Consider the following 20,730-nt stretch of genomic DNA (forward strand, 5'->3'; position numbering starts at 1 on the left):
TATATATATATTGGTTGTGTACCCCATTGTCATTATAATAAAGTTTCATGATTACATTTATGTGCTCATTATGTCGGGTCACATGGCCTTAGACTCTTACTGTTACTACTTTATTATTATTATTGTTTGTAACGGTCATCATTGCTTTGATCACTTTATGACCACTACCGTAAAATGTGGCAAAGTCTGTTCACCCATTACACCATTTGCATTATATATCACCTCATCTGACCAAATTGGATATCAACAACTTGCCTGAAAGTATATAATATATATATATATATATACACACACATATACATATACATATATATTATTCATTACCTAGTGACATATATACAATATTTATTCATGACCTAGAATATATGATTGCCATTAAACTATGTCATTTATATAACATGTGATTTATCAAACAACTGAATAAATCATTTATTCATGATTATATATATATATACACACACACACATTTAGGCAATACCTAATATATTGTTGATTTATGCAGCATGTCATTTATCAAACAACTGAATAAATCATTTATTCATGATTATATATATATATATACACACACACAGTTAGGCAATACCTAATATATTGTTGATTTATGCAACATCACACAACAGAATAAATCATTTATTCACAGAAGGCACAAGGACAAACTTTGTCAATTTGATTTATTCATTATACGGTCATACTTATACTGTCATTTATTGTTAGGAATTATTGAGCAACTAGATCCACTGATCTACATTGTTGCTGATTAAAGAAGTCTACCAACTTATAGACTGATGAGCCACGTGATCATGGTGATCTCTTGTCTGACTGGACACCCACTTGCTTATCACCAACCAGGTGATCAAAAGTACGTCCAGTACTCCAAAATTATTCGGCAGCCTGCCGCTATTATCACCAACCAAGTGATCAAAAGTACGTTCAGTACCCCAAAATTATACATGAGCATCACTCATGTTAATCATACATAAAGCTCATTTACAAAAGCTCCAGCTTCAAATCTTCACTTTCAAAGCTTCACCTACAAAGCTTCAGTGCATGGTATACAAAGACCGCCTCCGAACAACCACCACTTCGGCCCATACATGGATTGAATTTCAAGTCTCCACCCTACAGACTCCATTGACTGAAGACTTGGGGGACTACACTATGTACCATATATTGGGTTTCCGCAATTGGACCTCATGAAAAATACTTGGGGGACTTAGCCCATTATTTATGTATCGAGGAGCGAGCCCTTATCCTATAAAAGGGACTCCCTCACCATCATTTATGTATTGAGGAGCGAGCCCTTATTCTATAAAAGAGACTCCCTCACCATCATTAGAGAGCATCGCCGCCTACTAAGCAACCGCCTCACCGCGAGCACTAACTCTAACTCATTATTCATGTATTGAGGAGCGAACCCTTATTTTATAAAAGGGACTCCCTCACTTTCATTAGAGAGCATCGCCGCCAGCTGAGCAACCGCCTCGCCGTGAACATCACTCCTAACCGATTACTTATGTATTGAGGAGTGAGCCTTTATTCTATAAAAGGGACTCTCTCACCATCATCGCTGCCTACTGAGCAACCACATCGCCGTGAGCACCAACTCTAGCCCATCATTTATGTATTGAGGAGCGAGCCCTTATTCTATAAAAGGGACTCCTTCACCATTATTAGAAAGCATCGCCGCCTGTTGAGCAACCGCCTCGCCGTGAGCATCACTCCTAACCCATCACTTATGTATTGAGGAGCGAGCCTTTATTCTATAAAAGGGATTCCCTCACCATTATTAGAGAGCATCGCCGCCTGCTGAGCAACCGTCTCGCCGCGAGCACCAACTCTAGCCCATCATTTATGTATTGAGGAGCGAGCCCTTATTCTATAAAAGGGACTCCCTCACCTTCAATGCCACAAGCCGAGCCAACCAAGGCAACATAAGCTACAAGCCGAACAGCCTCGTAACATGTGCTACTTCTAGTTGAGCATCATTTCACATTGAGCACCGCCTCACATCGAGTATCAATTCTAGATGACATCTAGTTACTTCGGCCCACACATGGACTGAATTTCAAGTCTTTAGCCAAAAGACTCTTTTGACTGAAGACTTGGGGGACTACTATTGGTACCACACACATTGGGCCTCAACATTTGGGCCTCATTACCCAGCCCATAATTATGTAAAAGGAGGAGCCCATTATTCTATAAAAGGAGACTCCTCCCTCTCTCATAAATCAAACTCGGTGAACCCAACAGAAGGCAACACCCTCACAAACACAACAACACTTTCTTCCTCAGGGGGACTCCCCTTGAGCTTGTAATCCATACATACAGTTACAGAGAAATACAATCAACATCAGTGTGGACGTAGCCCAAACATTGGGGTGAACCACGATACATCTTGTGTTCTTTACATTCTTACAGATTCACGGTCGGATTTACGTTGTTTCCAGACCCCTCCGGTTTTATGCATCAACAACCTTAAAATTTGTTTGGTAACTATTTGAGATTTTAGTTTAAAAAAAAAAAAAACTAAAAACTGAAACTTACTATTTTGGGTTTTCAAGTTTTGGGCATTTAGTTCTAGCTATCGAAATGGAAAAGAATTAAATGGTTATCAAACGGCTTCTTAATTAATTATCTAACGATTTTTTAAGTAATTTTGTCGAGCCATATCTAACAAATTAGTGAGCGAACCTAATTTATCACTTATTCAAGGTAAAGTAGAAGGACCTCTTGAGGGGCAACTTTCAAGTGTCACGTGACGAGTGGGAAACCCTATATAATATATTTTCGATAAGAGGGAAGAATATCGTCTTCATGATACTCAAAGATTTGCAGGGAAAAACAAGTTTTCAAAGCTATTTATTATGATATCCATTTTAGGTTTTCCTTCCTAATAGAATTTTTACCACACGAGCAAAGGGGTTAAAAACACATGTAATAATTGCAAGAGTAATAAGGATATTGTAGTATAGATGGCTCTAGTAAGGTCATTCTCCATAGGGATTATTAAATAATTTGTACTAAACCATATCTCAATTAATTATTTAAAAGCAAACTTTTGGGAAGATTGAGTTTATGACCTAATTCAATAAAAAAAATTTTAATTTTAAAGATTAGAAAAATCTGCAATATTAAAAGAAGGAGAAAGAACCAGTTTTTAAGAAATCAAATTGAGAAAGCACTAGGGTTCTGTGGTCACCTTAACAATCATACATAATTCTCCCAATTACTTATGACCTATACATGCATATTTTGAAGGTTAGGTTTTCCTAATATATGCCTACTTGGACCCTCAACATAGAGCATATATCAAACATACAATCCGTTTGTGGTATTCAGATCAAATCTAAACATGCATGACTCATTAAGTTTTTGTGAAAACCTTCTGAAAAACCATGCAACCCTTAAGACGTGGTATTCATCCTAAGTGAACTTGCACATATTAACCACAAGAACCCTTTGTCAATTTCAGGGACTGGCCTCCGACCAAAATTGTATCAAATTATTTTTCTAAAATCCTAATGGTCGTGAATCATTAAGACACTTGGATAGTTTAAACCGGTGATTAATAATTCAAAACATGCATGCATAATATCATAAGCAAATTGAAAAGAAACTACATATTCTTGCTAAGGCTTGTGGCCTCACCCTAGCAAAAGAGATTAGTTACGCATATTCATAATTAAAATCAAAAGGAATTTTATCGAAAAAAAAAAGATCGAAAACACCTTACATGTAAAAGTTTGAAAATCTCAAAGCCTTGGCCAAATTCCTCTCTCAAATATTGCATAGAGAAGAAGGAGAACTAGGGCCGGCCACAATGGCTTATTTATACTGCTATAATTAAATCCTCCTAGAAAAAGTCTTAGAATAAGACTAGGAAACCAAATAAATTAATAAACATGATCCTAACTTGACTAGTAAAATTCGCCTAGAAACTGTCCAACTCGTTTTGGACCCATATCTGCTCCAAATCTAGCCCTTGATAGCTAAATTTAAAGCTTCTAAACACTTCTCAAGAAGGCCACAAACCCAACAAAAGTCATCTTGGGCTCTAAAAATCGCAATTAAGCCCAAAAACGTGACTTTCCAACATCGCGCACTATTTATCTATTTCATCGCCAGAAAATAACCATTTGGTAGAAAAAACCAAAATTTTGACACGAACAAGCTAAGGAACTCACGAACATCCTTCAATTTGAATTACTCTAAAATTTGTCCGTTTGATAACATTTTGCTCCAGAGGAAGTCGAATGTCCAATATTAAAAATATAAAGCAAAATATCAAAATTCTACCAAAATAATTACCAAAACATACTAAGAATAGAGTAAAATATGTAATATGAAATCTACTTAGCAATCGATCAAATGGAGCTAGCTTATAAGAGGAGGCCCGATAAGCTTCGAAGTTATCCCCAATGACTGATTTTTTTCATTGTTTGGATGGTTTCACCTTCTCTATCGGGCGCCTTCTGCCTCTCTTTCCCCCGTTACTGATGCCGTTACAGATGCTCCTACCTCCCATTGGGAAGAGAAGATAGGAGTACTCGGTCCTATTTTTGGAAGTTCAATGGTCGGCTTTGGTCGGATAATAAGGGGCTCTTCTTTTGAGTTGACATTGAAAGGGTGTCTTATTTTTTTAAATTTACAAGAAACAACAAATAAACGCTTTAATTGCCTTTTGTTTGCTCTTTGTGAAACACAAACCCAAGAAACTTTTGCCGTTGGCCTTAGCCTTTGGCTTGGGTGCGGAGGCATCCACCGCTCCTTCCTTATTTCCTTTCTTCCTTTCTTCTTTTCCTATCTCTTCTCTATTTCCCCTGAGTTTTTCATAGTTTCTCTCTCCTTTGCCCTCTCTCCCTTTTCCTCCCCACTCATCTCCTATGCTCCTTCCCCCTCCCTGCATCCCTCCTTATTTTCCTTCCCCCTTTCCAGTTTTCTCTCTTCCTTTTTAATTCTTGATTCTCCCCTGAGTTTAATCTCAGTTTTCCTTGAGCCAAGTCTCAATTGTCCCGGTCTTCATGCCCGTTATCTGACACTTATCGCCTGCTTTTACTGCTTTCTATCTTTTAATTTTTCTTCCTCCCTCTTCCTTAGCCATGATATTCCATCCCTAACCCACCAGATGCTCGGATCGACGAGCTCTGATCAAAAATTGGATATCAGATCCACTTCCCTCATTCACTTCCCCTCCCCAACCAACATGATAGATCCCTATCGAGGCCAAGTGTTATGTGGCATTTGCCATAGTAAGGATATTTTTATCCCCTTAACCTCACGTTCTACCTATTAGATACATTGTTCGTATATATTTGCAGGGATTCGTGAAGGGGATTTGGATCCGGTATCTACTTTCTTAGTTCGGAGTTTGTTCCGAGGATGTGGCGGTGGTGGCGATTTGGTTTATGCTGCTTGAGATTAGGGTTTTCTGTTGTTTGTTTTTTCAACCTTCAGACCTAAGCTTATGTGGACCTCTCATTGTATCTTGGGTCACGGCTCTCATTTTGCTTGGACCTTTTCTTTATCTATTGTTATTTACCTGACTCTCATTTTGCTTGGACCTTTTTAATTTATCTATTGTTATTTACCTACTTTTTTTTTTTTTTGGTCAATTTGTTATTTACCTACTTGACTCTCATTTTGCTTGCACCTTTTTACTTTATCTATTGTTATTTACCTGACTCTCATTTTGCTTGCACCTTTCTACTAGGTTAGGAAACGGGCCAAGTACAAGAAAATAAAGTCATTTGGAACACCTGTTATTACTGAACTACTATCGTTAATACCATCCATTTCACGAGAAAAATGTAGGAGTGGGGAGAAAATTGCACCTAGAAGTTAATTTTGATAACATAAACTGTCCAATGTCATAGCATTTCATGTCTACATACCACCACTGGGAATTTACGCAGTAACAACCGGTTCACGTAGAAACCTATACTCAGTCCAGACTTAATCCCAAACATCAAAGGTTTAGCACAAGTTTACAGAGCGTAAGCCGCACAGTAGTTATAGTTTGGCTGCGATCATAGTGTTTCATAGCTTCCTTATGAGGAGAAACATCCTCTGGTCAAGTTCAAAGTTCTTGAATTGTGAGGCTTCCCCCTTCAGCATCATCAAAAGCCCACCAAATGAAGCATTTACCTCCCTGAAGCCAAAAGACAAAACCCAATAAAAAAAGGTTCTCGATTATATGATATAAACTCATAGTTATTGGAGCAATTGATTGTCATAGGATCGGCATCATAGTTGTAGGAGATATAATGCCTTGTAAGTGGACTTTATCAATTTCAAGTGAGCTTATAGTGGTATACCAATTCCTTATGCCGACAGTTTATCTTTTCATTGTCTTAGACACGAACAAAAAAATAAAGAGCACCACTGTTAGATCCTAAGAAGTGATTTATTTTTAAATACTTACGCTTTTGGATCACGTTTTGAACCCTCTGAAATCTTAAAAAGCTTCCCTTGCATGACATACTCATATTCGTCAGCCAATGTCTTGCGATTGCCCTGCAAAAAAGGTAAAACTTTTTTTGTTAGGCATAATCTGGCTAAATAATTTCGTAAAACTGAACTACAGATACAGCTACAGCTGAGAACAAAGATCAAGAAAAGCATAGAACACAGTCATCCTGAGGAATCATCTACTTTCTTCTCGTTGTCGATTCATTATTGTTAAAGATGTGACCTTCAAAGCTATCATATATACACCTCATAATATAATCAAATCCAAGCAGATACTATCACCAACTTTAAGTGACAGGAGCCCCGCCATTTTTTTTTTCAGTTCCAGAATAATTTTATTTGAAGGCAAGAAATATATAAACCTAAAAGCACAAAAATAAAATTTAGAAAAGAATAAAAGCATTCCAATAAATAACAATCTCAAGATGTGGCGGCAATCTGTAACTTTGAAGGTTCCAATGACCTATATGTAAAAACCCACCTACATAAGATGTGGCGGCAATCTGTAACAAACCAATCCATTGACCGAGAATTTTCCCCTAGCAAAAAGGGGTGTGAATCAATGCAGTAATCTATATTTCCATCCATCCGAAAACAGTACTTAGGAGGAACTATGGAAAGACTAGATGCGCTATTAAACTATATTATACTCACACTAAGCCAATAAAAACATCTAACAGACTTCTCATAAACATCCCAGACAAAAGGCCTTCTTAAAATATGAACCCCATTGAAATTCAAGGTATGTCAAAGGAAAGGAAAGCATACTTCCATCTCTATTTCATTCCTCAACTCTTCTCAGAGAAACACTTCGTGTTTGAAAAACTGAAGATACTAATGATTTGTACTTTGGATCATAGTAGAGAGTGGCTAGTGGACTGACTCCAGGCAAGCATCCATACAGCGAAAATGCCATTGCAAAAACCAAAAGTTGTAACAGCAAATGTAACTTGCTTTGAATTATCCCGTATCAGTAAAACAAAAGTGTTTCCATATAATATAAGGTCATGGGCCTCTACATCTGCTGACTTGGATGCTCCAATTCTATCATTGTATCATAGATTACTATTCACGTATTGGGCCTAGTGAACACACATGCTTGCATGTCGTGTTGCCCCACTTTTTTTGGCTTAAGTCAGACCACAAGTGAGGAACGGAAACATTAAAAGTAAAAAACCCCCATAAAATCAAACATGCCCGTCAGTTTATTACAAGCTTATACAAATTTCAGAAGTTCAACCCCATCACAGGTCACAAAAAGCTTAAATCCATACTGCATGTGAAGGTCCAACCAAAACCATGCATCACTATCAATGTAATTCAGGCTTCAAGTTCCTGTTCAAGTTATTCAAGAGAAATTTGATTCATTCCAGAGGTACATGAAGGGATAGACAAGGACCAGTTTAACAAACTGAGCCGACAAGAAAAGTGTAACCAAAACCTCAGGGTGTCATGGACCATGTGGGGCTTTGGTGATAAAATGTGACTAATGAACAGATACCACTCTGATTTACAATAACACAAAACTTACTAGCCAGGTAATATCATCACCATCAGCCAAAAGTGCCTAAGTGATTCGTATTTTCTGAAAACTCATAAGACAATAGAACATCTGGCACAAATGATAGACAGTGCAACATGTGCATAACTAACTTAAATTCTAACCTTCCTTTTTATTAACAACTTACGTTCAACTTCCAAGTGGCCTTTGTTAATTACTAATTACTTATTACAAAGACTTGGGCATTTCTCAAAACGTCAAAAGGATCAGGACTCCCTCTTCAGAAACCACCTAATAGACTAACCATGAAATCAAAGGCAAGATACCCATGACTCATAGAAACTGCTAGAGACCCCAAAAAACCCAATTGAAAATATATTTTATATATGTAGTATCTAATTTATGATCCTAAATAAACCACAAATGAAATTCCAAGAAAAAAGTTAAGGGTTCCAGAAAACCCAGTTCTGCCATTTGTGTTAAAATCATTGATAACTCTCAAGCTAATAACCCAAGTTGTAAATTCACTTACTTTCACTGTACAGTGGCACATGCTTTGATACATGTCACATTTTTCCAATACAGATTTACAGATCAGATACGGTAAAAAAACAAAAAGGAAACCATCAATATCTAAGCAACAAAGTGAAAACAGAAGTTTGAGTAAGTAGAAGATTTAAACTTTACCTGAGTGAAATAGCCAGTATCAGGAGTTCCATCCAAATTGATTGTGGAAGTTAAAGCCATTGAGAATTTCTCACCTTCCCTCATCGGATACACCTCTGAATTCACATCCAGGTGCATGAACATCTCGCAAGTCTCACTCTTTGCTTCTACTCGAGTAACTTTCACAGCGCAAAATATCAACAAAAAATTAATAAAAAATTAAAGATCTCTTGAAAAGGGTTTATGTAATTTGGAATAAGGAATTCGAAAAGATGGATGGGATTACCTTTATCGAACTTTTTGCCATCTGGGTTCAATCGCAGAATCTGAAATATGTCCTCGAACAGACGATCAACCATCCTTGCAGATTTGAACGCCGGGTGCTGTTTCGCTGCAGAACGACGGTGTTTCGAGTAGTGGGTCGACTCTGGGGCTTGCTAGCTTGCCGGAGACTGGCTTATAAGTGAGAGTGAGACGCTCAGAGAGTTGGAATGAAGAATATGCGGAGCGCAATGGGAGCTACCATCTCCCACCTTGACCCGTTGAACGGTCCTGATCTCCCGAAAAATTCCAAACGTAAAATTAAATTTACTAAATAATTTTAAAATAACGAAAATTAAAATCACAGAATTTTATTTTTTAAAATTTGTGAATTTTTTATTTGGTTAACATAAATGAACAATAGAATTTGAATACATAATTTGTTATTTTTAAACTCTCACTCATAGAAAATGGAAAATAACACTTATTTATGTAGAGTTTAAACTTGGGCATTGAAGGTCCCAAATTCCAAGTTTTTTTTCCACCCGAAAATTTAAATTTCTATATTTATAAATCTAAATAAGGGAATTGGTGCATGTCAATTCATAAATTCTGATTTTTTGTTAAAATCCCAAGTTTATTTATCTCATCCAAACTTAGTGTAAAAGTAATTCTCAATTTATTACCCTAAAGTATCGTGGTTTTCAAACTTCCATATATCAAGTTTTTCATCCTACTCTCATACTTAATGTTATGTTTTTTTTTTGGGATGTGCTATCCACACATCCCTTTTTACTTCTCACACACCTTTTGTTAATTTATGTCCGTTGATCTTCTTCAATTCATTCGATCCGACGGCCGAAAACCAAAAATGTGTGGGAGAAGTAAAAAGAGGTGTGTGGATATCACATCTTTTTTTTTTTATAGACTTATATTTCCGTTAGATTGATCGTTAGTAACTTTGCTGTGCATCCACGTGTACATTAAAAAATTAATAAACTAATTTAGGCCACATGGCTAAAAAACTTTTTTTTTAACTTTTAAAATAGGGTTACTCTCAGTTTATTATCCTAAAGTTTTTTTGTTTTCAATATTTCTTTTTTTTTCTAAACTTTTAAAATAGGGTTACTTTCAGTTTATTATCCTAAAGTTTTTTGTGTTTTCAATATTTCATACATCAAGTTTTTTTTCGACCCAATCTAGTATCTAAAGTCGTAATTCTTGAACATTTTCATACATCCGTTAAGTTTTCTGTCAAAATCTCCGTTCACTGATAGCATGGTGCCCACATGGACAATGATTGGACATTACGTGTCAATATGGGGCCATGTGGATATTAAAAAAATGGGTTAATCTCTGTTTACTACCCTCATGTTTAGTGGTTTTCAATATTTAGTACATCAAGTTTTTTTATCCCAGAGTCATACCTAAAGTGTAAATTTTGGGACAATCTCATACATCCGTTAGTCAAACTGTTAAGTCTCCTGTTAACTGTGATGTGGCGCCCACGTGGACAATGACTAGGCGTCACATGGACAATGACTGGGCGCCACATGTAAATCTGAGTCCACGTGGATATTAAAAAATAAAAATAAAAACTAAAACAAAATTTAAAAATTAAAAAAACTAAAAACCAAACCTAAACCTAAAAAATTTGAAGTTGCCCTCTTAACCGTCGCCCTCTTCTTCGCACAATTTCCAAACCCAGCTACCAACCATTCGACCATATCAATCGACCCGAACGGCTGACTGGGATCTGATTGAAGGAAAACAGTCCGCTGCACAATCTCTGCTCCGGCGACGGTGGCGCAAGCAGAAGCTCCTCTTTACACTCTTTTCGACTCTCGGCAAACCCATTAGTGGAATCCTCAAGCTCTCTGAGAGTGTACCGATGTCCCCACCCCAAATGCGAAACCTCCGGCGTAGCGATCATCCCCTGGTTCCCAAACCAAGCCTCCCCGCTGCCATGCGATGACCTACCGCCCTTTCAGATATTATTCAAATTTATGAACTTAAGTGATTACATTTAGAGAAATTCAACATTTGTTTTTCTGTGGGCTTAGGAAAATGAATCTCAGATTCTCAACCATTGTTGCAGAGAAATCTATGAGTTGGGGTTGATTGTAGGGGTGAGATTTTGAGATGGGTTTTTGGGAAATTGTTGAAATTTGAAGGGGGAAGTGTGAAAAATTGGATTTTGTTTATGCAGAAGCTTCTGGTTTCGAATGTAAATATTCAAACTTTAAATGGATTTTCTAATTGGAATCGAAAATAGAGTTCAGATTTTGAAATAATCAAAATGAAATGAGCAAGTTGCAAGTGCAATGTGGATTCATTCACTGTTTTCCATATTTTTCCTATAGTCCTTATAAACATTTTTGTCCCCGCTGCCATGCGACAGCCCACCGTCGTCGCCCTTCTCCGAGTACGAAATTTGGTGGTCTTTTCCAATCTCAATGTGAATTCTCTATCGGCCGTAGTTCCCAGCCGGGCTGTCGTGGTGATCGTCCTGCTTCTTTTCAACGAGCGAAGCAAAGCAGTTTTCCAAAGGATGATGGCTTACCCGATTTTGGTGGCTTGGGTGGTCTCAGTGGACTGGGAGGAACAAGTGGGTTGGGTTAGGCGGTGCCGCTGATGGCTTTTTGTGTTGGATGGAGAAGAAGAAACAGAGAGAGGAAGAAGGTTGGGTGCAAAGGCGGTGGCAACTTCAAAGTTTTTAGGTTTAGGTTTGGTTTTTAGTTTTTTTAATTTTTAATTTTTGTTTTAGTTTTTAATTTTTATTTTTTTAATATCCACGTGGACTCAGATTGACATGTGGCGCCCAGTTATTATCCACGTGGGCGCCATGTCACAATTAACGGGAGACTTAACAGTTTGACTAACGGATGTATGAGACTGTCCCAAAATTTATACTTTAGGTATGACTCTAGGACGAAAAAAACTTGATGTACTAAATGTTGAAAACCACGAAACATTAGGGTAGTAAACAGAGATTAACCCTAAAAAAAATTAATAATTCTTATTGAAAAAAAATTATGGGTTTTCAAATCTCGTCCCTACTGGGGACTACCTAGTTGAAAATGGAGGAGATCAAATCATGGCGGCTCTTGAGCTCCAGCGTCACCAGAAGCCCCTGACAGCATATCTGCCTACTCATGTAGAACTTTAACACGTTATGCCCTTCCTTTAACAACAAGGGTGAATCGTTGCCGTTGCCACCGTCTGACACCCAAAAGATTGAAGTTCTTCTTGAAAATCACGGCAGTCTCCACATGCAATCTCCACAATAAAGGATCTCGGCACAGAGGAGGTTTGGGGTCGGCAGAGGGTTTAGGATCGGAATCAGAGGGAGTGGCATTTTCAATAATTGTAGAGGGCATCGAGGGGAGATTTCTACTGGGGTTGGAAAGGTAGATCTTTGATCTTGATAGATGGAGAGTCCGAATCGAGAATCGAGTTAGGATTCGGGTCGGGTAGGGAGAGATTAGTGGATGCAGTTGGGAGGTGGCGGTAAGGGAAGGATAGGTGCGAGTGGGGAGATGAATGAGGAGTCGTCGTCGTCGTCAACATCGTCGATTTTGTCGGTGTCGTCGTCGAAGCCTTCGAATTGGGAGTTGGCGAGGACGGAGGAAAGAGAGAATAGATAAAAGGCGTGTGTAATGGAGTGACGCCATCACCATGCTTGCCGTTCCTGCCACATAGAGAGATCATTCATGCTTGTGAGGGGCAATGATGAACGGATACTTGGTCTAGAAGTTTCATATCTTAGTAAAGTATGTGCCTTAATCCATTTAGCATAATACATTGAATCAGATATTACATTTTTATGAAGAATAATACCAACATATGAGTTTTAGAATGAAATAAAGTTTATCAATTGATGTCTTTAGAACATTAAGGACATACACTTCTATTCTAATGAAGCCGCAAAATTCATGGTCTTATTAGGCAAGCAAGATTTGAATCTCTCTCTAGTCTACATACAAATTGCTTACAAAAAAGGAGTTGTATTTACATATGGAAATAAATTGATCCTACAACGACCAATGAAGTAAACATTTGTTGCTACATCTTCATATCATTTAAAAAAATACATATCTCCAACGTCTTCACTTCATAAGTTCAAGGATTGCGTTGACAGACATTTTCTTGATGATAAGTTAGTTGGTTTATTATAAATTTATAATCAGGGGAGGCATCGGTCAAAGGGAGCATCTAAGAGTACGTGACATTGGCCACATGAACAAAATATTTTTTGTTTCCTTCAGACCATCCATTCATCTCATGAAAAGTTTTAGTGAGACAGTTAATCGAAGACATGTGAGCATTCAAAGGGGAGTGTTATAAAAGCAGTATGAATGCGCATTGAAAATGCAGTATGGATGAAGATTCCAAAAGATGATTAAAGTTTACTATTCACTTGATGACTTTGGTTCCCATTAATGTATTAAAATAACCTATAGGATGGTTTGTTAGGTCCTGACTTTTACCTATAAAAGATTGAAGAATAAAGGAAAGAAGTGAGGTGAGAAACATACGGAGGAAAGGAAAGAAAAGAGGAAAGGAAGAGAGAAAAGAAACAAGAGATGGAAAGAAAGGAAAGAAAGAAGAGAGATGCAGGAGAAAATACCAACGAACCAAGGCTAAAGAGAAGAGATAAAATAGTGAGAGTTATTTTGTACTCCTATGATTTCAGATAATGCATGAAAGTACTACTGTTGCCCCTAGGATGTAGGCATACTTGCCGAACCTCGTAAATATTGTCTCTTATTTATTTTATTCCACTGCACACACATTCTCAATTTCACAACAAAGACCAACTTAAAATGGTTTTTTGTTCTTAGTTTTCATTTTGTGTGCCTTTTCCATTATATTTCTTCTACATGTCTTCCCTCATCCTTCCTTCAATCTTCTATTTTCCACATTTCTCCCATGTCTCTCTCTTTTGTCTCTAACACAAAACTAAAAACTAAAACTTGCACGTTTATATTCCATTCGTAAACTATTTAACGCAAGTTCGTTTGTATCAATCATTGATACCTCTTGCTTGAATTGTTTTTCTTATTTTTGGAATTGTAGGGTCTAAATTCTTATAGTTTGGCTAAATTTTCGGTCAAGGTAATAGTAGATTGCATCCTTCAAACCAAAGGAAATAGATAACTATGCCCTAATACATGAGTTATTAAATAATAGAGTTTCACATCAAAGATATAGCAAAATAATATACAATTTATATGTGGAACTCTATTCTCCAACACGTCTTCTGTGACAACCCGTCCCTAAAAATTATGGTTTTTATAATTTTAATACATGAAATTACGGAAATGCCCTGTGGGTAAAGCGTGATTTTCGAGGACGTATGTGATTCGCGTATATTTCGTCATGTTTCTTGACATATTCGGATAGAGATCGATCTTATGGACGCGTAGGCACAGGTAAAAGTGATTTTGGAGTTACGGTTGAAGTTTTATTGAGTTACGAACCCGAAGGTATTTGGAATGAAATACTATTTTAATTATTTTACACTATGTTTATTTTATTATTATTAAATGATTTATATGCCATGGGTGTGTGTGTGTATGTGTGTGTGTGTGTGTGTGTGTGGCAGAGGGAGAGGAAAAATAGAAAAAGAAAGGAAACAAGGAAAAAACAGAGGAGGGGGTTGCAACCCAATCGGAGGAGAGGAAGAGAGGAGATTGACCAACCAGAGAGAGGAGAATGGAGGGAAAGGAGGGAAGGTGAGAAGGAGGGGAAAATCGGGTCTCCTCCTTGACCCGTGCGACCCGGCTGAGTATCAAGGCCAAATCTGTGCATTTTCCGGCCAATTTCCAATGAATTGTGTTGAACCACTACCTAGAAATACCACCCTAACCCTCTCTCTTCCATTTCCATCCCAAAATTAGAAGAATTTGGTGGTATTTTGGAGGAAAAACCGACCGTGGTCCATGTAGGTGTATGGCGACAATCCGTAAATATTGAAGCTAACTCAACCAATTACCACCACCCATTTACTCCCCTCAACCTCAAGAACAAAGCCCAAGCAATGGTCAAGGCGTCGGAGTGAATATGGAGGTCGAACTGAAGCACACCCTTTTCTAGGGTTTTCCGGCGGTTCGTGGCCAGTTTAAGGTGTATTCTTGCCAAATTGGCCTTGGCCATAGGTATAAAGTTTGCTTTACTCGTTGAGATCTTCATTTATGTAATTTTTGAGAATTTTTAGAAATAGTGAAGTTTTCCGGCTAGTCGGGGCGACTGACCACCACCCGCGGCGGCTTGTGGCCAGCGGATTGAAGATGTCTTTCTAACTCATTTTAGATGCCTGAGTTCATAGTTGATATCCATATGATGTGAATGGATTATTCTGAACCTAGTTTGATTAAGGTATATCACTTGATTATTATATGAATCGATGATCTGACCGTTGGATCGTTACTAAACTTTAATATGTGATAACACATAATATTTGAAGATTATAGGAATTGATGGATCGGGAATCCGAATTGTGGCTCTTCCCGAATTGGATTTGCAAGTTCATAAAATAAATGTTAACCACCAACTTGTTTTGGCAATTGGCGGAGATCCAACCATTGGATCATAGTGAAATTTTAGGATAATATTTTAGAAGCATAATGTGGATCTTTGGAAGTTTCTGATCAGAAATCTGAAGAGCAGATCTTCCGGATCGAGTTACGTAGAGTTATGGACCCTACCGTCGATCCTTGACCGACAATTGACTTTTGATTAATTGGTATCAAATCATTTTAAAACGTCTTTAGGGATGTGTTTTACGTAAGTTACATGATCTATTGATAAGGATTATGAGATGTAGTTTGAAAATTGTTCTAGGCGCCATTCGTCCGAGACGCCTCGATGTACATGCTAGGAAAATGGTAGGGCAGACTCCAGGTGAGTGGATTTTTTCCTTTTTATCATATATATACATGATTGATAATTTCAAAAAATACTCTTAAATTGAATTAAGCAATTTGTGCCATGTTATATATATTTATATGTTCTAAAGTACTACAAAATGGTTGAGTTTAGATTATGTCATGGTATATCCATATGCATGTTACCTACAAATAATTAATGTGAACTACGATTGGCTTTATCCCTGTTTAGGGTACGTAGGCGGTCTAACGAGATGTTAGATGCAGCCATACAATAAATGAGATTAAATAATCGAGACAAAAGCCTTGTTTGGGGAATTGAGCAATGTGAAGGAATTTGGGGAAAAGGTGAGATTTAACCTTATGATTTTGGTGGTTAAATGTTGGTCATAAATCAATGTGTGAGGAATTGAGAGATTGAAGTAAAGAATCGTAAGTAATGATAGTTAATTAAACTAATATTTAGTTGGACTTGTTCCCGATAATTATTCCTGAAATAAATAGTTCCGGAGTGGGGCGTTACAGATTATGAATATTTCGCCATGTTATATATATGTATATATTGGTAAATGCTATGACATGGTTGAGTATTAGATTGCATCATGGCATATCCATATGTATACTACCTGTAAGTAATTACTGTGGATGCTTTGAAGTGCGAAGAGGAATGCAGGACGCACAGGTAAGTTCAGGTGAGTTTATGGTGTTACTTAAAATGATCGAGTTATGGCATGACTATATTTATGCTTTAGGCAACTCCGACCTTGTTGTACAGGTTGTAATGATAGGCAACTTCGACATTGTCGTACAGGTTGCCCATGAATCGTACATGTTATAATAGATGCAGTTAGAGCTCATAAACCAGCACCTCGGTGTTAGTGCTCCCGTCCGTGGCCAGGGCACAGTTCTTCACGTGATGTTCACCTCCCATACCTTACGCTTACCTTGGATCCAAGGTAAGTGCAAAGTCCTGTCGTACAGACCACTACAGGTGGTTCCGACTTGTAGGTGACCTGCGATTATTCACACAGTCTTCACGTAATCGTAGCACTTGAACGTATTTATTTACACCCAATCCTGTTGTACAAACCACTAAAGGTGGTTCTGACTCGTGTGCAGGGATATGTGATGAACTATGGGTTCAGCCGTACAGGCCACAAGAGGTGGATCCGGTTGACATATTACTTGGATATTGATTGATGAGATATGGATGAGTCATACAGGTCACTATAGGTGACTCCGACTTATGAGCTAACATTGACTGATGAGATATGGATGAGTCGTACAAGTCACTATAGGTGACTCTGACTTATGAGCTAGCATTTACTGATGAGATATGGATGAGTCGCACATGTCACTATAGGTGACTCTGATTTATGTGCTAGCATTGATTGATGAGATATGGATAAGTGGTACAGGTCACTATAAGTGACTCCGACTTATGAGCTAGCATTGACTGATGAGATATGGATAAGTTGTAAAGGTCACTATAGGTGACTCCGACTTATGTTCTAGCATTGATTGATGAGATATAGTTGCAGTTGTACAGGTCACCATAGGTGACTTTGACTGGCGTGCTAGTATGGGTTATTAAGCACATGATTATTTATATTGCTAATGAGATGATGTGTCGTGGTATACTTATAGATTTTCTGTTAGTATACTTTTGATTTCATACTTATACGTAGTATGATTTTCTGGAAACTATACAGGTTTTACGGCCAGGGGTTACTACCTTTGATAATTGAAATGATTTTGAAAATCTTTGTGTTGCTCACTCACACTTTTTATTTTTGCACCCTTCCAGGTTCTAGTAGCAAAGTTTCGTATCGACGAGGACTTGTGACACTCCCCAGTTCAGGTGGCTCGTTATGATGGTATAATTATTATCTTACCTCATTATACTTTTCTTATGCTCTGTATCACGTGTGAAATGGGTCCAAAATCGCTCACCACGCACTCGTGTATATAGGCACTTTTAGGTTTAAATTTAGGGAACTTTAACGAAAAGCACACGGTACTGTTCACTTTAACAAAAAACCACATTTTTACACTAAAAAGTCAATCCTGGTACTATTCACTTTACCCTTTATTTTGTCCTTATCATTAAAACTCAAAGTTTTCAAACCCTTTTCATTAGTTTTCCTTTAAATTTATTCACATTTTACATATTATCACACTTTATGGTTTCGTCACCTTCCAAGTGTCGGCCAGCATAGCTCGATTCGGAGTCCTAGTGGACATTCCGAGTCGGGATGTGTCATCTCCTCATGGGTCACTCAAGAAATCAATCCCCACGCCGAGAACAAATCAATTCATTATGTCGGAGCTAACAACCTCTTTTCAAGAGCTCGGTCATCATTCATTTACTAGAGCCAACACAACTTTTTGAAGGCCTAATCATTCCTTCACTACACCTAAGCTGAAGCTAGCCCTAACTTTTCGAAAGTCCAGCTTAAAAAAGCAAACTTGAAACTAATAAATTGGGCATAGAACGTGTTGGAATAATAACTTGTTATGATACAAGGGCCACCACCAATGTCAATAAAATTGTTTTCAACTTAACCATATTAAGTTTTATAATAACAAATCTCGGTGTTTAGACTGTGAATAGAAGTCAATGCCAAAGGTGAACAAACTCATGTTTGTCAAAGCTCAATTCTAAACCACACACGTTCAAGCAAAAGAATCTAACCTCCCTATGCTTCCGCCCCTAATGTGGAATATACAGATACTTTTTCAGAATCCCAGCCAACAAGATCCTTCCACGTGGCAAGAAGCCAGCCAATATGGAGAAAGCACCCGTCCACCAGGTATGTTAGATATTAGAAAATAAATTGAATATTAAGAAAAGGTGAGAAAAATAAGGAAGAACGTATTGTGTTGGAACGTTTTGTGTTGGAGTAATTTGGACCTCAAACTTTTGTCTGGTTGATGTTCACACACCTTCAAAACCTCCCAGATTCTCACACACCTTTACTTGCACCAGAACACCATCCTCGTTCATCATCAAGTTTTCCCTCTCTTCATAACTCCTGAATCTCTGGCTATATTTCTGATCAAAATCTCCCATTTTCTCGGAAAACCCATCACCAGATTCTTGGCATTTCCCTGAATCCAGCTGCACAGATTGGTTTTTGGGAAGAGTTCTGATCTGGGTGTTCCTCAAAAAGGTGGTTTGAGCTTTTGAGAGAGAGTGAGATATGATGGTGGGGGCTGCTCTGTCTGTGGTGGGTTCGTCGGTGGTGGACTCGCACACTAGTCCTTGCCTGTGTTTGGATGCGCTGCCGACTACGGCGATGAATCTCAAGAGCGGGGGAGAAATGGGTTTGCAGAGGAATTCAATGGCCAAGAAGCATGTGGTGAAGCCAGGCTCCTTAGAGTTGGTCAGTTCGTTCATTGATTCCGGCCACGACAGGCGATTTTCGATGAAAGCTATTCCTGGTATTGGCAGAAGGAGTATGAGGAAGCGAAAGAACCGGGGTTTTGTAATTGTTAATGAGCTTGCAGGGCAATACGAAGACAGTTTTGAGGATGTTAAAACGGTGAGAAACTTGCCTCCTACTGATAATTTTGATGTACAAGATCTTTTATATGTTCAACTGATCTCTTACATAACATGATGTAGTTTGTTGGTGTTTTGGTGGTTGATTTCATGATACTTATCTTAGAAATTTGCGTTTGGCTTTGTTTATACAAGAATTACAGCTTCATTTGTGGTCCGTTTCGCGGTTTGAAATTCTATGTAGATTGGTTAGTTTCTAGAGTCCATTTGATGTGGGAAGATGACCGTAGACGGAGCATCTTATTGTAACGTAGCTGACTGTAATTTCTCTGCCTGCAGCAATTACTCAACTATTTTACGTACAAGGCTGTGAGGACTGTTATGAACCAGCTGTATGAGATGAACCCAACACAATATAGGTGGTTGTACGAGTAAGTGATCGATCAGGCCGCTTTTTGTAACGTATCTTCGTAATATGGACTGTTATCTAACTCCTGCTTCCATTTTCTTTGGGACAGTTTTGTTGCAACTCACAAGCCTGGAGACGGGAAGCGGTTCCTCCGCACCCTTGGGAAGGTACTCTATAAAATCTTGTGTTCCGTGGTTGCTTAGAACTCAAAAGAGGGACGACATTTGTTTTGTTTCGATTATAATTGTATTAGACGCTGAACAGAGAGTTCCACTGAACCATTCCTTTCGCAACTCGTTTGCGTAGCTGAAATCACTTTCTGGAAACCTCACAATCTAAAGCACAAGACTCACTTTCACACCAATATTTTCTGTCCCTTTGATGTTTTACCTGCAAATTTACACAAATGACGGAAATACAAGGCGTGCTGATTGACAGGAGAGGCAGGAACTTGCTGAGAGAGTAATGGTGACACGGCTGCACCTCTATGGTAAATGGGTCAAGGTAAGCAATTTCAAGCATTTTTCTTGAGCAAGCAAAGCATATATATGGCACGGAAGATGTTGAACAATGTGAGAAGTATTTTTCTTGGACGCACTTTGATGCAGAAATGCGATCATGCCGCAATATATCAAGGAATCTCAGACGAGAACTTGGAGTTGATGCGTGAACGGCTTATTGAGACTGTGATATGGCCCTCCGATGACAACACGGAGAAGATTGGCTGACGGGGGATTGTGGCCTTCGTCGTGCATGGTTGAGCTTGAGCCTTGTTTGTTGTTCCTAGTCTAGTCTAGTCTAGTCTAGTCTAGGTATATTATTTGGCACCAAGTCCAACTAATAAGTTGGCGAATATCTGTAAATTGTATATAACGTATGAATTTGATCAAATATCCTCCTCACCCTCCCTCACCACCTGGCCTAACTTCAAGAGCTTCAGGCCCTTTGGTTGCGATTGAATCCATGTAAACGAAAACTCCTCGTACGTTTTGCAGTAAATGAAACAAAATTCGTATCACTAACTGAAAAC

At 38.2% G+C, this 20,730-nt stretch overlaps 2 protein-coding genes across 2 annotated transcripts; one reads left to right on the top strand and one right to left on the bottom strand.

Moving 5' to 3' along the window:
• Positions 1-5,825: 5,825 nt before the first annotated feature.
• Positions 5,826-9,210, bottom strand: LOC103407488 (DNA-directed RNA polymerases II and V subunit 8A-like). Its single transcript, XM_008346415.4, has 4 exons — positions 8,922-9,210; positions 8,657-8,814; positions 6,422-6,513; positions 5,826-6,148 (listed from the first exon to the last, which is right to left on the bottom strand). Exons 1-4 carry the CDS (start codon positions 8,992-8,994, stop codon positions 6,037-6,039), a joined length of 435 nt encoding a protein of 144 aa, XP_008344637.3. The 5' UTR covers positions 8,995-9,210; the 3' UTR covers positions 5,826-6,036.
• Positions 9,211-18,605: 9,395 nt separating this feature from the next.
• Positions 18,606-20,722, top strand: LOC103407499 (chaperonin-like RbcX protein 2, chloroplastic). The gene is made up of 5 exons (XM_008346424.4): positions 18,606-19,331; positions 19,631-19,722; positions 19,810-19,867; positions 20,139-20,204; positions 20,309-20,722. Exons 1-5 carry the CDS (start codon positions 18,990-18,992, stop codon positions 20,426-20,428), a joined length of 678 nt encoding a protein of 225 aa, XP_008344646.1. The 5' UTR covers positions 18,606-18,989; the 3' UTR covers positions 20,429-20,722.
• The last annotated feature ends 8 nt before the right edge of the window (positions 20,723-20,730 follow it).

Source organism: Malus domestica, chromosome 11 (assembly GCF_042453785.1).
Source record: "Malus domestica chromosome 11, GDT2T_hap1".
Classification (NCBI taxonomy): domain Eukaryota; kingdom Viridiplantae; phylum Streptophyta; class Magnoliopsida; order Rosales; family Rosaceae; genus Malus; species Malus domestica.